At 35.0% G+C, this 18,103-nt stretch overlaps 4 protein-coding genes across 6 annotated transcripts; 3 read left to right on the top strand and 1 right to left on the bottom strand.

Annotated features, from left to right (window-relative positions):
- Positions 1-1,588: 1,588 nt before the first annotated feature.
- LOC119606664 lies at positions 1,589-3,734 on the bottom strand. 2 transcript variants are annotated; one of them, XM_037960221.1, is made up of 2 exons: positions 1,802-3,734; positions 1,589-1,737 (listed from the first exon to the last, which is right to left on the bottom strand). In XM_037960221.1, the coding sequence occupies exon 1, from the start codon at positions 3,559-3,561 to the stop codon at positions 1,957-1,959; it is 1,605 nt and encodes a 534-aa protein (XP_037816149.1). In that variant the 5' UTR covers positions 3,562-3,734; the 3' UTR covers positions 1,589-1,737; positions 1,802-1,956. The 2 variants fall into 2 exon arrangements, with proteins under 2 accessions (XP_037816149.1, XP_037816150.1); XM_037960222.1 differs by having other exon boundaries at positions 1,599-1,737; positions 1,854-3,734.
- A 2,217-nt stretch (positions 3,735-5,951) lies between these two features.
- LOC119606661 (ATPase H(+)-transporting accessory protein 2) lies at positions 5,952-7,945 on the top strand. The gene is made up of 3 exons (XM_037960218.1): positions 5,952-6,111; positions 6,416-7,152; positions 7,214-7,945. The coding sequence occupies exons 1-3, from the start codon at positions 6,069-6,071 to the stop codon at positions 7,397-7,399; spliced, it is 966 nt and encodes a 321-aa protein (XP_037816146.1). The 5' UTR covers positions 5,952-6,068; the 3' UTR covers positions 7,400-7,945.
- Positions 7,946-10,192: 2,247 nt separating this feature from the next.
- On the top strand, positions 10,193-12,979 carry LOC119606663 (WD40 repeat-containing protein SMU1). Its single transcript, XM_037960219.1, has 4 exons — positions 10,193-10,372; positions 10,447-10,772; positions 11,603-12,681; positions 12,746-12,979. The coding sequence occupies exons 1-4, from the start codon at positions 10,347-10,349 to the stop codon at positions 12,842-12,844; spliced, it is 1,530 nt and encodes a 509-aa protein (XP_037816147.1). The 5' UTR covers positions 10,193-10,346; the 3' UTR covers positions 12,845-12,979.
- Positions 12,980-13,216: 237 nt separating this feature from the next.
- On the top strand, positions 13,217-14,025 carry LOC119606660. 2 transcript variants are annotated; one of them, XM_037960216.1, is made up of 3 exons: positions 13,217-13,482; positions 13,560-13,690; positions 13,754-14,025. In XM_037960216.1, exons 1-3 carry the CDS (start codon positions 13,353-13,355, stop codon positions 13,832-13,834), a joined length of 342 nt encoding a protein of 113 aa, XP_037816144.1. In that variant the 5' UTR covers positions 13,217-13,352; the 3' UTR covers positions 13,835-14,025. The 2 variants fall into 2 exon arrangements, with proteins under 2 accessions (XP_037816144.1, XP_037816145.1); XM_037960217.1 differs by having other exon boundaries at positions 13,235-13,482; positions 13,575-13,690.
- The last annotated feature ends 4,078 nt before the right edge of the window (positions 14,026-18,103 follow it).

Genomic DNA, 18,103 nt, shown 5'->3' with positions numbered 1-18,103 from the left:
ACTACAGACACATCGTCTGCATATGCTATTACCTTAAATCCCATAGATCTAAGATCCATAAGAAGTGGGTTCAACGCTAGGTTCCACAGAAGTGGAGATAGAACTCCACCCTGTGGGGTACCGCGATTTGCCACTTTTGTGACATTTGCTGCTCCCATTTCGGAGATAATGATTCGCTGAGTCAGTAATCTCTTGATGAAAGCTGTTATTGGTTGGTTTATTCCCAGACCAGTTAGGGCCGTTGTTATCGACCCAGGGTGAACATTGTTGAAAGCCCCCTCGATGTCCAAGAAGGCAACCAGTGTGTATTCCCCTTGCGCTATTGTCTTTTCAATGTGACAAACTAGCGAATGTAATGCAGTCTCAACAGATTTTCCCTTCATGTAGGCATGTTGAGATGCTGATAAATGGTCAGGTTTGATATGTATTCTGAGATGCAGATCAATTATCCTTTCCAAAGTTTTGAGAAGAAAGGAGGATAGACTAATTGGTCTAAAATCCTTTGGCTTCGTGTGAGAGGTCTTTCCTCCTTTCGGAATGAAAACCACTGTGCACTTGGTCCAGGGTTCGGGTATATAAGACCATTTTAAACAGGCATCATATATCCGCGTTAGCCAAGGCATAAGATGGACAGCATTGTATTGCAAATCCGCAGGTATTATACCGTCAGGACCCGGTGATTTGTAGGGGTCGAAGCTGTTTATCGCCCAGTTGATTTTATCTTCATTTATGGATATTCCTGTATCAGCTGGGAGATCTGTAAACTGCATGTCAGTACCGTTTTCCGGAGATTGACAGCCTGGAAAGTGAGTGGCCATTAAAACTTCTAAGGTTTCTTGGCTACTGGTCGTCCAACTGCCACAAGGTTTCTGAATGAAACTTGGGACAGGAGGAGTAGATGATAAGATTTTGCGCAGACGACTGGTCTCAGAAGAACCTTCCACGCCGCTACAGAAGGTTTTCCAAGATTTGCGCTTTGCATTTCTTACCAGGTTCTTGAAACGATTAACCGAGGTCTTGTAAGAAATCCAGTTTCCTGTTTTCTTTGCCTCGTTAAACAGTCTGCGCGTCTCTTTTCGAGATTTCGCAATGTCCGCAGACCACCATGGGGGCCTGCATCTGCCTTTGTGCATATTCTGTTTACAAGACAGTGAAGTCGCGTGTTTGAAAGCTTGATTTATGGTTTCAACCGCGTTTTCTATGTCCGATCGGTTTTCGATGATCGGTACATCCTGGAGTGAACGTGAGATTAGCCCCATTTGCATTTCCCAATCTGTTCGTCTCCTGTTTATAAAGGGCTTTGGGGCCACTTTGTCAACTACGATTTCAAAATCGATGTACTGATGGTCAGAGAAAGAGCAGTCATTTGAGACTCTCCATCCCCTTATCCTATCATGATGCATAGAACTAACCAGCGTAATGTCGAGAACTTCCCTTCTGTTTGAAACAATAAAGGTCGGTTCGGATCCTGTATTTAAAATATCAAGATTATTGCTTAGAATGAAGTTAAAGATTGACTCACCTCTAGCGTTTATGTCCGAGCTTCCCCAGACAGTGTGATGGGCATTGGCATCAGCCCCCATAATGATCGGCATGCTTTTCGAGTTTGCCATCTCTATGGATCTGCAGACCAGGTTGTTCGGTGGCTGGTCGCTGTGGTCGTGAGCCATGTACGCCGAGATAACCAATATAGCACCTACACTGGTCTCCCATATGGCTGCTACGGTGTCTTCATCACTGAAATCAGAAAGAATGAAGATGTTGAGACTGCTTTTGGCTACTATACAGGATCGAATCTTACCAGATCCTTTTGCGTACAATAGCTTAAAGCTTTTCATGCCTAGTCCACTCACCCTTTCTTGGTGAATCCAGGGTTCCTGGACTAGGGCGAGCTCCTCCCCACTTACACCCATTCGGAGGAGCAGTGCAGCCGAGGCTGCTTTGGAGTGGTGGAGATTAATTTGGGTTACTCTCACCATCTCCTTTTTTGTCCTTACGCAACACTGTGACGTTGGCGTCCTCCTTGTCAGAGGCAAGGAGATCGTCCTCGTCAACTGACTCTTCCCCCTCCTTAACCAACTTAGAAGTTGATTGACTCAGCGAAAGGTCAGTCTCGTCGCAAGACATATCCGCAGCGGATTGGTCAGGATCGGGATCATCCTGTTCCAATAGTCCCTTGTCATCGCCTCGGTAGACACGGAGGAAGATCGACTCGAAGCCGTAGTAGACCTTCCCTTGTTTCTCGCGAAGCGGCGCCAAAGACTCCTGGTTCAGGATCACAACAATCCTTCTGGAGCTTCCTACAGGTTGAGAAACCCTGACGACCTTCCAATCTTGAGTTGGAAGATCCGGATTGCCAACCTGTAGAAGCTCCAGTATCGCTGCCTTTTTATGTGGTTCCGCAGGAATTATGGCGGTGGATCTAGGCCTTCGTGGGATCTCGTCCACAGAGACCACTTCCAGCTTAGCACCTTCCCACGGATCCTTTATCAGCGACACAGCCTGCTTCAGGAGCAAAGCTGAGCGCTCGTTGGAACAGGCCATTAGCTTCACTCTGTTGTGAAACCAACCGCCGTCCTCACACTGTGGGGGGGGACCAGGGTTCTGTTTAAGAACTTCCCAGAACACCCCCATCAGCTTTTTTCGCACTATGTCCCATCTGGATGGAGACATAGCGCCATCTATGTCACCCCTGTCGATGACAGCACGCGTGAATTGGTTCTCAACCACTTCACCGGAGGTCCTGTCATGCGGCTTGGGGGGCAACGGTTTCGGACGTTTTGTCCCGGGCTGCTGGCCCTGAAGATTAGTCTCCTCCTCAGAACGTTGCCGTTTAGGCGCGTCCTTAGACGTGAGGGGGGGACTCTTCTCCAGAACGGCCAATTTTCCCTTAGCCCATTCTAGAGAGGACTTGTCCTCTTTACTTAGCGACTCAACTGGCTTGCCAGCTAAGCGCGCTAGAATTTTGGCGGCGGAGCGCCGTTGTAGGAAGGCCCTTCTTGCTGGTGTTACGTGCCTGGGGGTCTTACTATTCGCCGTGTTGGCATTGGGAGATGCCGTTTGAGAACCCGAAATCTTGTTCGCAGTTCCCTCGTGCATAACCGGCACTGGGGTTGCTACCTTGGTTTTGGTGGCCTTAGTAGTCCCCGAAACAGGGGGTTTTATCGGCATTTTGCCAATACGGACCTGAGCTGCCTTTGAGGTACTTGGGGTGACGTCCAGAGGTGCCTCGCTGCTTATTTTGCTGCATCCAGCTTTGGAGCCAGATGCTGTTATTGTTTTGCGACTGCAGGATCCAGGCTTCCCTAAATCCGCAGACGCTTTTGTTTTGGGTTTGGCGCCGGTAGCATTCAGACTAGCCCGACCCGGTGTCTCCGCCGGACTAACCTGGGTGGCAGTAGCACTCGACTCTCCACAGCCTGTCGCCTTCGCCGTGGGGGTAGGGTCTCCGGAGATTATTAGGCCCCTTACCGGATACGCGGGGCACGGTTTCTTGTCGGACATTAGGACATTAAAAACGGTGTGCATTTTATACTTGCTGCCAAGTATATGATTCTGCATATGATGTGCTTGCAGACCACCAAGCCGCCCAATGTGGGAACAGACGCTGGTGGATTTAGACGGACCGTCGTGGAGTTTAGGGATCTAAGGATCCCGAACGGACTGTACTGTCAAAAGATACACATCCGAAGGATGAGTAGAGATCTTTTGACAAGTACTTGGACTGGTAGCCGCCCCATCGGGGAGAAACAGACGCTATCAGTCGTGGGAAGGGTAGTTCTTAGTATGTGCTCGTCATGAGCCCCTCTGGCATGGGTAGCCCTACCAGCACGGCCTGCATGGGTCATCACACATAAGCCTTCGCATCGCGTCAAGATGACTACCCGTCGCGAAGGAAAAGTCTGAAAAAGTCTTCTTAATACGAAATGGGAATACCTTATATGGGAGCTATGACCAATTTTGGATCGATCCACAAATATATGGATTCTATGGACATAAAACTTTAATTTGTAAAATTTGTGAAGACATCGGCATTCTGAAAGAAGTTATTAACAAAAATTCATTTTCCGAGAATTTTATAATATATATACTTTGTTGGGTGTCAGACGAATATTTCTCAACGTTACACACGAAATGACATACTTATATGTAACCTCTGTCACCACTAATGGTGGTGGAGGATATAAAAAGTAACAAAAAGTCCTCTTTTATAGGTTCTCATATACTCCGCTCTCTACTTGCTTAATTTAATGTTTCTAGGTTCAATATTATAGAAAAAGTCATTTACTCCGGGTCTACATATTCATGTATTCAATATTATAGAAAACTCAAAAAGTACCTTTTAAAGAACGAAAAAGTACCATAAAATCCCCTTTTATATGTTCTCACCTACCCCAGGCCCTACATTCTTAATTTCATCTTTCTAGGTTCAATATTATAGAAAATTCAAAAAGTACCTTTTAAAGAACGAAAAAGTACCAAAAAATCCCCTTTTATGTGCTATCACTTAATCCGGGCTCTACATACTTAATTTCATGTTTCTAGGTTCAATATTATAGAAAATTCAAAAAGTACCTTTTGAAGAACGAAAAAGTACCAAAAAATACCATTATATGTGTTATAACTTAATCCGGGCCCTACATGCTTAATTTCATGTTTCTAGGTTCAATATTATAGAAAATTCAAAAAGTACCTTTTGAAGAAAGAAAAAATCCCCTTTTATATGTTCTCACCTACCCCAGGCCCTACATTCTTAATTTCATGTTTTTAGGATCAATGTTATAGAAAATTCAAAAAGTACCTTTTGAAGAAGGAAAAAGTACCAAAAAATACCATTATATGTGTTATAACTTAATCCGGGCCCTACATGCTTAATTTCATGTTTCTAGGTTCAATATTATAGAAAATTCAAAAAGTACTTTTTGAAGAACGAAAAAGTACCAAAAAATACCATTATATGTGTAATAACTTAATCCGGGCCCTACATGCTTAATTTCATGTTTCCAGATTCAATATTATAGAAAATTCAAAAAGTATCTTTTGAAGAAAGAAAAAATCCCCTTTTATATGTTCTCACCTACCCCAGGCCCTACATTCTTAATTTCATGTTTCTAGGATCAATATTATAGAAAATTCAAAAAGTACCTTTTGAAGAACGAAAAAGTACCAAAAAATACCATTATATGTGTTATAACTTAATCCGGGCCCTACATGCTTAATTTCATGTTTCTAGGTTCAATATTACAGAAAATTCAAAAAGTACCTTTTAAAGAACGAAAAAGTACCAAAAGTTCCCTTTTATGTGTTATCACTTAATCCGGGCTCTACATACTTAATTTCATGTTTCATATCAAATTCTACACATGAGACCATACATAAGACCATCCATGACATGAAACAATAATTTGCTTTAAAGTCCAAATAATGTTCACCAAAAATTTCTCTTATATCTATGGTTGAATTCTTAATTTCATTTTGGAAATAATTAGTTTTAAAGTCAAATATTTTTTCAAAATTGAAATTTTTGGTAATTTTCTCATATAATATTAACAATGGAATTTAATTAGATTAATATTCATATAATGTCAATCAAGATAAAAATTTGAAATGAGCTGCATTGGTTATTTGCAAAACATACTTCTAAAAATTGACTTTTAAAACTAGATTTCAAAACATTCTTAGAATTTAAAATTTGAACTTTTAAAGATACTTTGACCCCCATTTTCTCATTATTTGATTATGTTTTATCATAACGATAAATTGACATTTTACATACAAAAATTATTTTAACCGGCAGTATATCCACCTGTTAAACGATAACCGGAGTCTTATCAAATAAGACTCGGGAGTATCACGGTACTTTTGAACATCAAATAGTATCAAAAAAGTATCATCGTACCAAATTTGCCATCCCTGATACCAACGAAACACATCTTTCACAATTGACAGTTGACGTTTGTCATGTGACAAGTGCCCACAGAAATGCAACTCTGTTATTAACAGTGAAAAAATCTACACTGTCGTCTCCCCGTTTGTCATATGATCAATTTTCATCGGACGAACAAAAAATGCTGCGAAATTTAATAATTTTCTCTTTGTGCGTAGTGGCAAGTAAGTAAAATTAAGAAAAATTACATTAATTTCATCAAAAACGATAAGAAAATAGTAAAATCCATAAGAAAATTCGAAAAGTGCAATGGAAAAACTTAAAAATTTGCTAGGGTAACTGGAAACATGAAATGCAGTGTTATTGATTTTGTATGAAAAAAGTCAGCTGAAAGTGTGTATGTGTCATGTGCATCAAAGGAAGGAAGGGGGTGCTCCAAGTGAAAAATAAAATAAAAAGACAGAAAAATTGATAATGACTAAGTTTTTTCATTTATTTATATTATACAATCTCTTTTTTATCTTCCAGTTAAAGCCACTGGTGAATTCACCGTTTTAAGCACACCCAAATCATTGTCTTTCAAGGGTAATGAGCCTCTACAAAGTCGTGATGTTGGGGATGTTTTGTACGCCTCTTTGGGAAATGCAGTAGCTGGAGACAGTCAGTGGTCGGGTTTGACTATTGTAGATCCCTTCAATTTACCCAAGGGTGTAATTGCCGTAAGTTTAGATGGCGTAGAACACAGTAAAGTTTCTGCCGCTGGCAAAACTTATCCAGTTCAAGGTAATACTGTGGAACAATCCTTGAATGGAGTCAGTGCTCAATTGGAAGCCGATAGTGAACCCGTTTGCGATATCAGTTTCGAAAATGTTGAAGAAGGTAAGTTGAGTTTCAAGAACACCATTGGTGATGTTGAAATTCCTGCTGTTGCCAATACCAAGTACTTGAATGGTGACCTCCACACTGCCGATAAACAATTTTTGGAAAGCATTGCCTATGTTAATGCCATTGCTGATAACTTGGTTAACATGGAAAAGTCTTGTAATTACGGCGCCATCCATTTATTCGTTGATGCTGTTGCCAAGGCTCATGGTGAAAACTCCGAAGCTGTCAATGAAGCCTTAGAGCTTTTCTCTACTGCTGTCAAGCGTGTCAACACAGCTGCACAAAAATCCAGCAACAATGAAGCTTTAGTTGTCGTCGTTGTTAACAAGGCTGATGCCAACAGCCGTAGCAAGCGTGATATAGCTCCCAGCGATTCCAAGGTATGTTAATAGTAACCCACCTAACTTACTCTATCAGTTAATAAATAATTGTTTTTTTTAGAATCTTTACAATTTGGCCGAATACTACAATCAAGATTATCCCGTCATTTTCAACATCATCTTGTGGTTCATGGTTGTCTTTGGTTTTGCTCTATTGGCCATCTGCTATGCCATCGGTTCCATGGATCCTGGTCGCGATTCCATTATCTATCGCATGACCTCCACTAGAATGAAGAAAGATAATTAAATTATTTAATTTAATTATTTTTTCTTATAAAAACAATGGTTTATTAACATCTATGCCACAAATATTTTTTGTTCATTTTCTTTAAAACAAAATTTGACAAAAACTAAATTCTTGTGAATTTTCTAACAACCATCATAAAACCTTTTAAGACATCTTATCTATATATATAAAACAACAATGAAAACAACAACTATTATTAGTTTATTATAAGTTTTAAGTATTATTTGTTCTTTAAAAAAATACATTTACAGAAAGAATTGGGGTCTTTCTTAAATTAAAAAAAAAATTGTTATATTCCTTCCTTTACTTACAACAATTCCATTTCTATTTTTTGGTCCTTTTTTTGTTTTGTTTTTTGTTTAAATAAAAAAATAAATAAATTATATATTATTGTAATTTAATCACCATACAAATACGTGTTCTATTGTATAAAGGATTAAGCTAAATACATAAATATTTAATAACTTACATATTTGTAAATTCCTAAACATATTATTAAAAAAGAAACTAAGTGAAATGTGTAATAAACTAGTTAAATTAATACAATATTTAATTACATCTAATCAATAGCTTTGTGGTTGTGTTAGAATGTATTTTGGTGCTTAAAATAATAGGACATTTTTTAACGTATACTTTTAAAAAATGAGAAGAGAATTCATCTGAGTAAATGTTGACGGTTTTGTTGTCCATCTTCTAGTTCAGTTTTGGTTTTATATATCATTCAACTTACAATTTTGAATCATTTCCCATAGTCTCAAAATGCTAAAATTTTGGTTTCAAGAATTCACCGATGACAACGCAATGAAAAATCGAAAAACTTGGTTTCATAAATTGCAAAAAGTCGAAAAGTCGACTTTTTGTTTCAACTATAGAACTCTACTTTTATCACAACTTTTAATATTCTTAATTGGACATTCTTGCGTGAGCTGTTTATCTCATATAATTTCCGATTTATTGACATTTGAATTTTATAAATTTCGTTTTGCCTTGATTCATATTTTTTTAAATATATGGCGTAATTTTGGACCGAATGGAAATGATTTGAAAACAATATTTTTGCTGTTTTATTGGGCGAAAAAGGGTACTTAACCCTTTTTTATTAAAAAAAACTTTATTTAACTTACTTTTTTAGGCCCGTTAGAGGCCTAGGTGTATTTCTTCGGATTTGAAGTAGCTATATGCATCCTCCTATTAACTTTCTCACTTTTATAACAATTAAATATTATTCAGAAATTTAAAATATTTAGGTATAAAAATATCGCAAAACGATCATTTCAAATTTTCATAAATTCTAAAGCCCAAAGATCGCCTTTTGTGTTCAGCAATAAAATTAAATGAAACTATAAATAGCTAAGCATTATAAGCAAGTTCTACTGTAATGTTGATTTTTTAACCGAATACAATTCTGCCAACAAACAAAAACATATGGGAATTCTGAAGCAGGGCTACCAGATGAATTTTTGAAAAAATCGTCAATTTCCCGATAAATTTTTATATAATCGTCATTTTGGTTTTAAGCTTTTATAAAAAATTAAAAATATTGTAATATTTGAAGATGAAATATATTAAAAAATTTATAATATTAATACATATTTATGTAAAATTCGAAACATACGGAATATTATTGCTCAAAATTCAATAAACTTTGAGTTTTGAAGAATATTCGACAGTAATGTTAATTCTTTTCTAATGTTCTCATAATGTTTTCAATGTTCTGGCATTTTTAAAAATATCAAACATAAATACTGCTAAAATTTACATAGTGAACACATATAGTTTTTAGGTATAGAAACTTGTTCATCTTTTTCCTTAAATTCCTCAAAGTTAGTTGCATCACAATATTGCTTGTTTTGGTGCACAAGGAATATTTTATCCTTTTTAAGCAAAAAACTGTTTGTAAAAGTTTTGAAAGTTTTCTGTAAACAAGTACTTACCCAGCAAAAAATATTCTTGATTTGGAAGCAATAAATATAACTACTGCATCTTTAACTCCTTCCTCTATTGCATCTTAAAATTATTACCTTACAAAAAAGATTTTGGAAGGCATATATTCAGCAATTATTGTTTGTGGTGTAGAAATTTGCTTCTCAACACTTAAAATCACTTAATTTTTGCATCTTTCTAAATTTAAATCAATGTTCAGTGTTGAAAAATAATATTAATTCACAGAAATCAGCGCAATTTCAACAGTATGAAATATGCACATTTTGGATTCCTTAGGCAGAGCCTCTACAAGACGAATCCCATATAAAAATCATATATTCTTTTATAACAAGTGCAAGCAGTAACAACTGCTCTCTGCCTTACAAATCTGCTTCCGAGGAAGCACTACTTTTTGCTGGGTAGATATAAAAAGATTAAACTTGGTGAGATTTCTTCGTATAATTTAGTTCTTTTACAAAACTTGTTTGTGTTGGATTTAACTTATACAATGTGAAAATTTGGTTCAGATCTGTCGATCTCTTCAAAAGTTATAAGAAATAATGTACATAGCAAACACATTTAGATGTAAAATATGTTTAAGCTTTGAGAGCTTAAAACTCAAAACACAATTTTTCGACTTAGAATGTTTTATAATAGCTCTTCTAGAATTTAATTTCCAGTTTTCATTATAATATAAATTCTATTTTCACTGAATTCCAAGTTTAATATTAATTTCCTTTTTTCACTGTAAAATAAAAAAAAATGTAAGATCTTTATTTATTAAAAAATTTTTCAAAAATCGTCAGTTTCAAGGAAAAAATCGTCAAATCGTCACTTTGCTATTTTTGAAACGAAGAATCGTCAAAATGACGATAAATCGTCAAATCTGGCAGCTATGTTCTGAAGTAAAAACAAAAATTCTAGCGAGAGCTCTCAAAAAAATTTACATTTTTATTGTAAAATTATAAATAAAACCGTAAATACAATTATTATATTAATAAAATAAATAAATTAATTCAACAATATGTCTATTGAGATCGAATCGGCTGAGTAAGTTTTCATAGAATAACATCACGGTTAAAACGCGGTGTATAAGTTCTGTTTTCCACACTTTATTTTTTTAGCGTCATCCGTCTGATCCAACAGTATCTTAAAGAATCGAATTTGTATAAAACTTTACAAACATTACAAGAAGAGACGGGTGTCTCATTAAATACTGTCGACAGTGTAGATGGTTTTGTGCAGGACATAACAAATGGTCATTGGGATACAGTGCTGAAGGTGACACAAAGTCTCAAATTACCGGATAAGAAGTTATTGAATTTATATGAACAAATTGTCTTGGAATTAATCGAATTGCGGGAATTGGGTGCTGCACGTTCACTTTTGCGGCAAACGGATCCAATGATAATGTTGAAACAACATGAACCGGAACGTTATATACATTTAGGTGAGTTTGTAATGTGGGTGCATATTGGGTTAGAGGTATTGTGTAGAAGTTTTTTATACCCTACACCAGTATGAGGGGAGGATTTATTATTCGTTTTTGATGTTTATAACAAGCAAAAATTATAGAGTACTAGAATCACTTTCTGGGTCGATTCTGACATGTCTGTTTGTCTGTCTATTCAACCATCCGTCTGTATGTCGATGTAAACATTGTGAGCAAGGTATAAATCGTATTTTTTAAAATAATTTCATAAAATTCCTGGCTTTTTTTAGCCTAAGGACCGAAAGCTATTGTTAAGAGCCTTTATAGAAACAGGAGTCGATTTATCCATGTCCGTCGGTCTGTCGATATGTATAAGTCAAAAAGCTTTACGTGAACACCTACCTTTCGGCCTTTTTTACGGTGGTACTTTTACAAACAGAGGATGAGCTAGAGACTACTCAAAACTGACCTTTATGTACCTTGCACTCATGGTGGCACATGGTTCCACTACTCGAGCTATCTAATCTCCGACCATTGCTCTCTCGTTGCTTAACTTTTGAGATGCAAAAACTTCACTTCCGTCCTCAGTCTGGTATGGACAGTGTCGAGCCTGAACATATCTGTACAAAGAAGGGAATTTTTACAAGATATCATACATCCGTCACCACTCAACTCAGAGCACTTCTCGTTTATTCCACACAATCAAGAAAAAACATCCGACACATTCATATCTGATTCTGTATCTTATTCATTTAACTCATTTCCAACTTTTAGATCGACAGTCACACGTTTGTGTGAAATATATAATTCACCGTGTACCCTTCTTTTAACCCGCTTTTTATTTACAGAAAATATGTTACAGCGAGCGTATTTTGACCCCAGAGAAGCATATCCCGAAGGTAGCAGCAAAGAAAAAAGACGTGCTATAATAGCACAGGAATTAAGTGGCGAAGTACATGTTGTACCCTCATCCCGTCTTTTGGCTCTACTGGGCCAAGCCTTAAAATGGCAACAACATCAGGGTCTATTGCCGCCTGGCACCACCATCGATTTGTTCCGTGGTAAAGCCGCTATGAAAGATCAAGAAGAGGAAATGTATCCAACACAAATGTATCGTCAAATTAAATTTGGACAAAAATCTCATGTCGAATGTGCTCAATTCTCGCCAGATGGTCAATATCTAATAACCGGCAGTGTAGATGGTTTTCTCGAAGTTTGGAATTTCACTACAGGCAAAATAAGAAAAGATTTAAAATATCAAGCACAAGATCAATTCATGATGATGGAACAGGCCGTTTTGGCCTTATCGTTTTCTCGTGATTCGGAAATGGTGGCTTCTGGTTCACAAGATGGACAAATTAAGGTTTGGCGCATTATGACGGGACAATGTTTGAGGAAATTCGATAAAGCTCATACAAAAGGTATAACTTGCCTACAATTTGCTCGTGATAATAGTCAAGTATTAAGTGCCTCGTTTGATCATACCATACGTTTGCATGGTTTAAAGTCTGGCAAAATGTTGAAAGAATTTAAAGGTCACACCTCGTTTGTTAATGAAGTTACCTTCACTCCAGATGGTCATAGTATTTTAAGTGCTTCTTCCGATGGCACGGTTAAAGTATGGTCATTGAAGACCACAGAATGTTTGTCAACTTATAAACCTTTAGGCAATGAGTTAGCTGTTAATACGGTGTTAATATTACCTAAAAATCCCGAACATTTCATTGTCTGCAATCGTTCAAATACTGTGGTCATTATGAATATGGCTGGACAAATTGTACGATCATTCAGTTCGGGTAAAAGAGAAGGTGGTGCTTTCATAGCAGCCAATCTATCACCAAGAGGAGAATTTATTTATTGTGCTGGTGAGGATCAAGTGTTGTATTGTTTTTCAGTATCATCAGGCAAATTGGAGAGAACATTAAATGTAAGTTTTATAGCTTTTGGAATAATAAATTAAAATTTTTAATATATTTTCTTTTAATTTTTAGGTACACGAAAAAGATGTCATTGGTTTAGCACATCATCCTCATCAAAATTTATTGGCCACCTACAGTGAGGATGGTTTATTAAAATTATGGAAACCATAAGCAATCCTAAGGTAATAATACAATAAATTTATTTATTATAAGTCATTTTTATCTGCCCTCTTAACTATTGACTGTAACTCTTTAATGACGTCTGTCTAAACAAAAAAAATCCCATAGCAATGTATAGAAAGATAATAAGAAAAAAAAAAAGAAAATATAACGTAAATCTACGTAAAATCTTACAACAAATTGAATTTAATTAATAATTATGCAAAATACAACTGGCTGCATCTAAAAATACTCGATTTAAAGTAAAACTAAGTAAAAAGAAAAAAAGGAATACTTACGTTTGTACGTACGTTCTTTACTTTTGCTATTTAATTGATAACAATAAATAGTTTACGTACGTATATATGTGATCATCCACTGGATTATACTGTCCACTTTGATTGTTGAATGTTATAACATCTTCAGTCATTTATCGACAGCAAACAGAGATACAACGTAAATTTTTAAACGAATAATTTTGAATTTATTTTCTACTTTTTTGACGATTTAACGATACAAAATGCAAAGCGATCAAATTATTGAGAAAATACGTAATAAATTAAGCGAATCCGATCCTGCTAAACGTACGGTCATGAATATATTTCAATTTCATTTCACTGATTCCGAAGGACAACTAATAAAAAGCGTGGGTAGGTAAAGTGGATTCAAAGTTAAATACTTTTTCCTAACAATTACCAAAAAATAGTTTTTAATTCATGTTTATTAGTTTTTGATTTTAAAGAATTGAACATCTATGAGGGCAATTGTTCCGAACCTGATGCCGAAGTTACAATAAGTGATGAAAACTTCTTTATGGTGGGTTCCAAACAAACTTCATTTGATGATCTTATAGCCGATGTAAATATTTAAAAATACTTTAAAATTAAGTTGTTTTAAAGAAAACGGTTTACTTTATTTTAGAACAAGGTCAAAGTTGAAGGCGATAAGGAGGCTTTCCAAAAAATGGTAGAGAAAATCCGTTTAAATTCGAAAACAGAATAATAATATAATGTTTTAGTTTTTGTTTAACATGACTGTGTAATTTTAAAAACCAAAACTAACTTGTAGTGGTGATATTAAAAACCTATTTCTTCATAAATATTGCATGCTTAATTAGCGAATATTTGTCGAAATGTTTGAATATAATATATTTTAAATAAACTACTGCTATTTAGAGTATTTTTTATAAACCACTCTTATTTTGTTTTGATTGAAAGACCCAATTCTATTTGGAAACTGGAAATTAACGTGCAAATGCGATAAGAAATTATATTCTTAATCCTTATACATAGTTAGCGAAGTCTATTAATCTGTGTCCGACTGTATGTTTTCTGAAGACCCCAGCTAATAATTCTATGATACATGCTATCGAGAAGTTTAGAAAATATAACGTAACACGGTTGAAATTTATTGGAATCAGTTCAGAAATTCATATAGCCCCCAAATTCAAGAAATTAATGAAAGCAGGTCGATTCCCAATGGGTTTCTACCTCGATGTCTTGTTCCCCTAAAGAAAGAATTGTGAGAGAATTTGAGTTTGCCAATAAAACCCTGTCGAAACATAGTAGACTGCAAGAGCCCTAACTGAGTAATGACTGTAATAGACTGCGCCTATCCAGCATCTAGGTAGCCCTCACATCGAGTGTTGACAATAAGGCCTTTGATATTTTGCAAGCCATTCTGATATTCCAGGACTGGTTGATGGTGTAACGGATTGAGTGTCAGATATGTGGTTTCAATCTTCTATCTCTATCATCTATGTCAAGGCTGGAACCTAATCTAGCTAGTTCGTTCACAACCTCATGCCAAACACATTACGGTGCCCCCGCACCCAACACAGTCTAATAGTAAACAGTCTCATAAATTCCGTAAGAGCATTTCTACAATCAACAACAAGGCGCGAATGTAAATTGCCCCACAACTAATTCTAGATCGAAATGTTTCTGTATCAGTTTGCTTGGATCTTTGCCTGGAAGACTCTACATTCGTCAGGGAGTCTGAAGGACCTTTTTGTATCGGTATCACCACCCCATGCCCATTCATCTTGGATCCGTCGGTAAAACTGCACATCCATCAAACATTATATCGGATGCAAGCCAATCGTTCCTTGACAGAAATTCCATTAGATGCGTTTCGCCAAAGTCTGCAGTCGTATTTTTATGATCTGTAATTCCACATAAACAAGTATAAAATTTTTGTGCGATTGTCGCGTGAAGGTTTGACGAACGAAGACTTAGAAGATTTCTAGCCGCTACACCCGCTGACAGGTGACAGTTAAAGAGTGATGTCCAAGATCGCTTAAAGAGCAAGGAGTCAAGGATAGTCCCTAAATACTTACTTCCTGTAGATAAACTTAGTTCAACGCCATCTAACATTGGGAGTCTAAAGTCTGGTAAATAATACCAGTTCAGTTTTGAATAATTTAAAAGAAAACAAGTAAGGGTGCTATATTCGGCTATGCCGAATCTAATATACCCACCATCAAACCGTATGCCGTAAAAGCAATGCTCTCCTATAAACATCAGGGTGATATTACTCATCAAATTTACTAATATGACCTTATATGAGAGGTAGGGTGAATTATTGACCGTTTTTATAAAATTTTTCAAAACTTTTTAGACCGATTTTGGTTCATATAAAACATGTTTACATCGAATATCAGATCCCGACACTTTCCGGTAGGAAGATTTACATTCCTATAAAAGTTCTTAGCTTTTGGTTCGTAAGAAACTTACTTATGTCAAATTTTACTTTATATGGGGCTAGGGTCAATTATGGACCGATCCACATAAAATTTGCTAGAGAGGATATGCTCGTAAAAAGACTTACTATATGGGGGGTAGGGTCAATTATGGAGCTATCCACATAAAATTTGGTAGAGAGATTTTGGCTCGCATGGAACTTCTGTGTGTCGAATTTCATTGCTATACTCGTATTTTTAAAACAGTAATTAGCGTTAAAGTAATTTTCTGAGAATGATCTTATATGGGGGGTAGGGTCAATTATTTACCAATCCACATAAAATTTTGTAGAGAGATTTTGATTAGCATGAAACTTATGTGTGTCCAATTTCATCGCTATATAAGAGGACCTTATATAAAGGTAGGGTCAATAATGGACCGATCCACATAAAATTTTGGAGAGAGGTTTTGGCTCGTCAGGGATTTAATTATGTCAAATTTGATTGTTCTACCTGATTTATAAAACAGTAATAAGCGTTAAAGTCATTTTTTGAAGGGGACCTTATATGGTGGTTAGGGTCAATTATGGACCGATCCTAATAAAATTTGGTAGGGAGATTTTGGATCATATCGAGCCCTTTTCGCACAGAAGACGTAAACGACAAAAACTAAATTTTACAGGAGAGCATTTTTTTAATTATCTTCGAAGTAGGACATAGCATTACTCCAAAACTTCATTAATATATATTATTATATCTAAATTATAAGATGCAATTTGTTTCGATTTTATATATCCGATTTTTTTGTCGCTTACGTCTTTTTTGCCGAGACAAATTTTTATGATGTAAACAAAGTTGAGGCGGTTACGTCTAAATTCTCTGTCTAAAAAAATAATTTTTTCTGTATATTTTTATATAATTGGTATATATCTGAAATTTAAGAGTGTAATAAATATTTTTTATAAGATTTTAAGATTATCTAGCGATATCCGTTGTCACTCTGTTTGTTGAAACCGAATAGGTTCCGAACGTTGGGAGCTAGAGCGATGAAATTCTCCAAAAATGCTCATTGATGACAAATATTGTTCGGCGTTAAAAATGAGCAAAATTGATTCATGATTTTACCTAGATCCCATATAAGTGCCCCCGGAATATAGTTAAAGCATTATTAAATATGTTGTTTATGTACACTGAAAATAATCCATGCTTAACTTTACGAAAAAAAAAATCGTAACTACTTTTTTCGTAATATATACGAAAATTTCGTGTATAATACGAAATATTGTTTAATCAACCGCTTTTCTAATTTTACGAAAGTACGAAAACTTGTCGTAATATCTTTTTTCGTATATATTAAGAAACTTTGTTTTCTTTTACAAAAATTATTTCGTTAAGGCATGTAATATTTAACGAAAGTAACAAATTTTTTTTCGTAACAAGATTATTTAGTAATATACAAGAATTATTTTTGATTTCACAAAAAAATTATTTTGTTACAATTTTTTTTTTTATTTTCGTAATTTTAAGGTAGTTAAATTAAACGTAATTTTTAATTTAAAAATTTTTATGTTTTTTTTAAAAACATAAAAATTTGTTTTTTTTAATTCGCAATCTTTTTCTAAATTTACAATAATTATTTTAAAAGAACTAAAATATTTATGTCTTAAAAAAATCGTAAAATGAACCATTTTTTTCTAAAATTATATAAAATTATTTTGCATTTTACTAAAATATGTCGTACAATTTCGTATATATTACGAAAGAATTTCGTGGTGCGAAACCACGAAGCATTTCGTACAATGTACAACATTTTTCGTGTGTATTAGGCATGGATTATTTTCAGTGTAGCAATAGCTATAAAATTTTGCAGATGTCAGTTTTATATACCTGTAAATTATGTTGGGAAGTATGAAATATATCAGGCAATATTTGACCCTAGCTTCCATATATGGATTCTTTAAGAAAATGACTTTATGACCATAGCTGACTTAAAAATATCAGTATAGCAACGATATTTGATGTTGTTTTAGGATGAGTTCATATGTCCCTCATACATAAAATAAGTTTACAGTTAACAAATCTTTCAAAAATTAAGAAAGTATGATAAGATTCTACAAAAATGATTTGTTTTTGAAACTAATCACGCGTTTAAATTATATAGACCTCGGTCCACAATTGACCAAATCCCTCGTTAAAGGCCGTATTCTGAAAATCACCCAGATGTCCACATTAATATCTATACATGGTAGTACAATTCGCAATATATCGAATAAATAAGTAAATTCTCGATTCATTAAGATTTCATATATAGGTCCGCCTTCCGAAATCCACAAACTTACAACTAAATATAAGAGTTGGTTAAATGGTAATAATATAAATGTAATGTAATTAGTAATTAGTATGAACTAAATTCATAAAAAGTTATAGAAAATTATAAATTTCAGCGCATAAATTGCAATGACTTAGTGATAATTACATGAATTTATAACAATTATACTCAGATATGTGGCATTTTATTCACAAATAAATTTAATACGTTAATTTGTTCAAAATTTTTCTATAAATTTAATATATTTTAAAAGAAAATTTAG

The sequence above is a fragment of the Lucilia sericata genome, unplaced genomic scaffold (genome assembly GCF_015586225.1).
Source record: "Lucilia sericata isolate MDLA Ls3-8-SP2 unplaced genomic scaffold, ASM1558622v1 Contig000609F_arrow, whole genome shotgun sequence".
NCBI classification, from domain to species: Eukaryota; Metazoa; Arthropoda; class Insecta; order Diptera; family Calliphoridae; genus Lucilia; species Lucilia sericata.
Note: the sequence above shows the minus strand (reverse complement) of the source record. Positions and strands in the feature narration are given on the sequence as shown.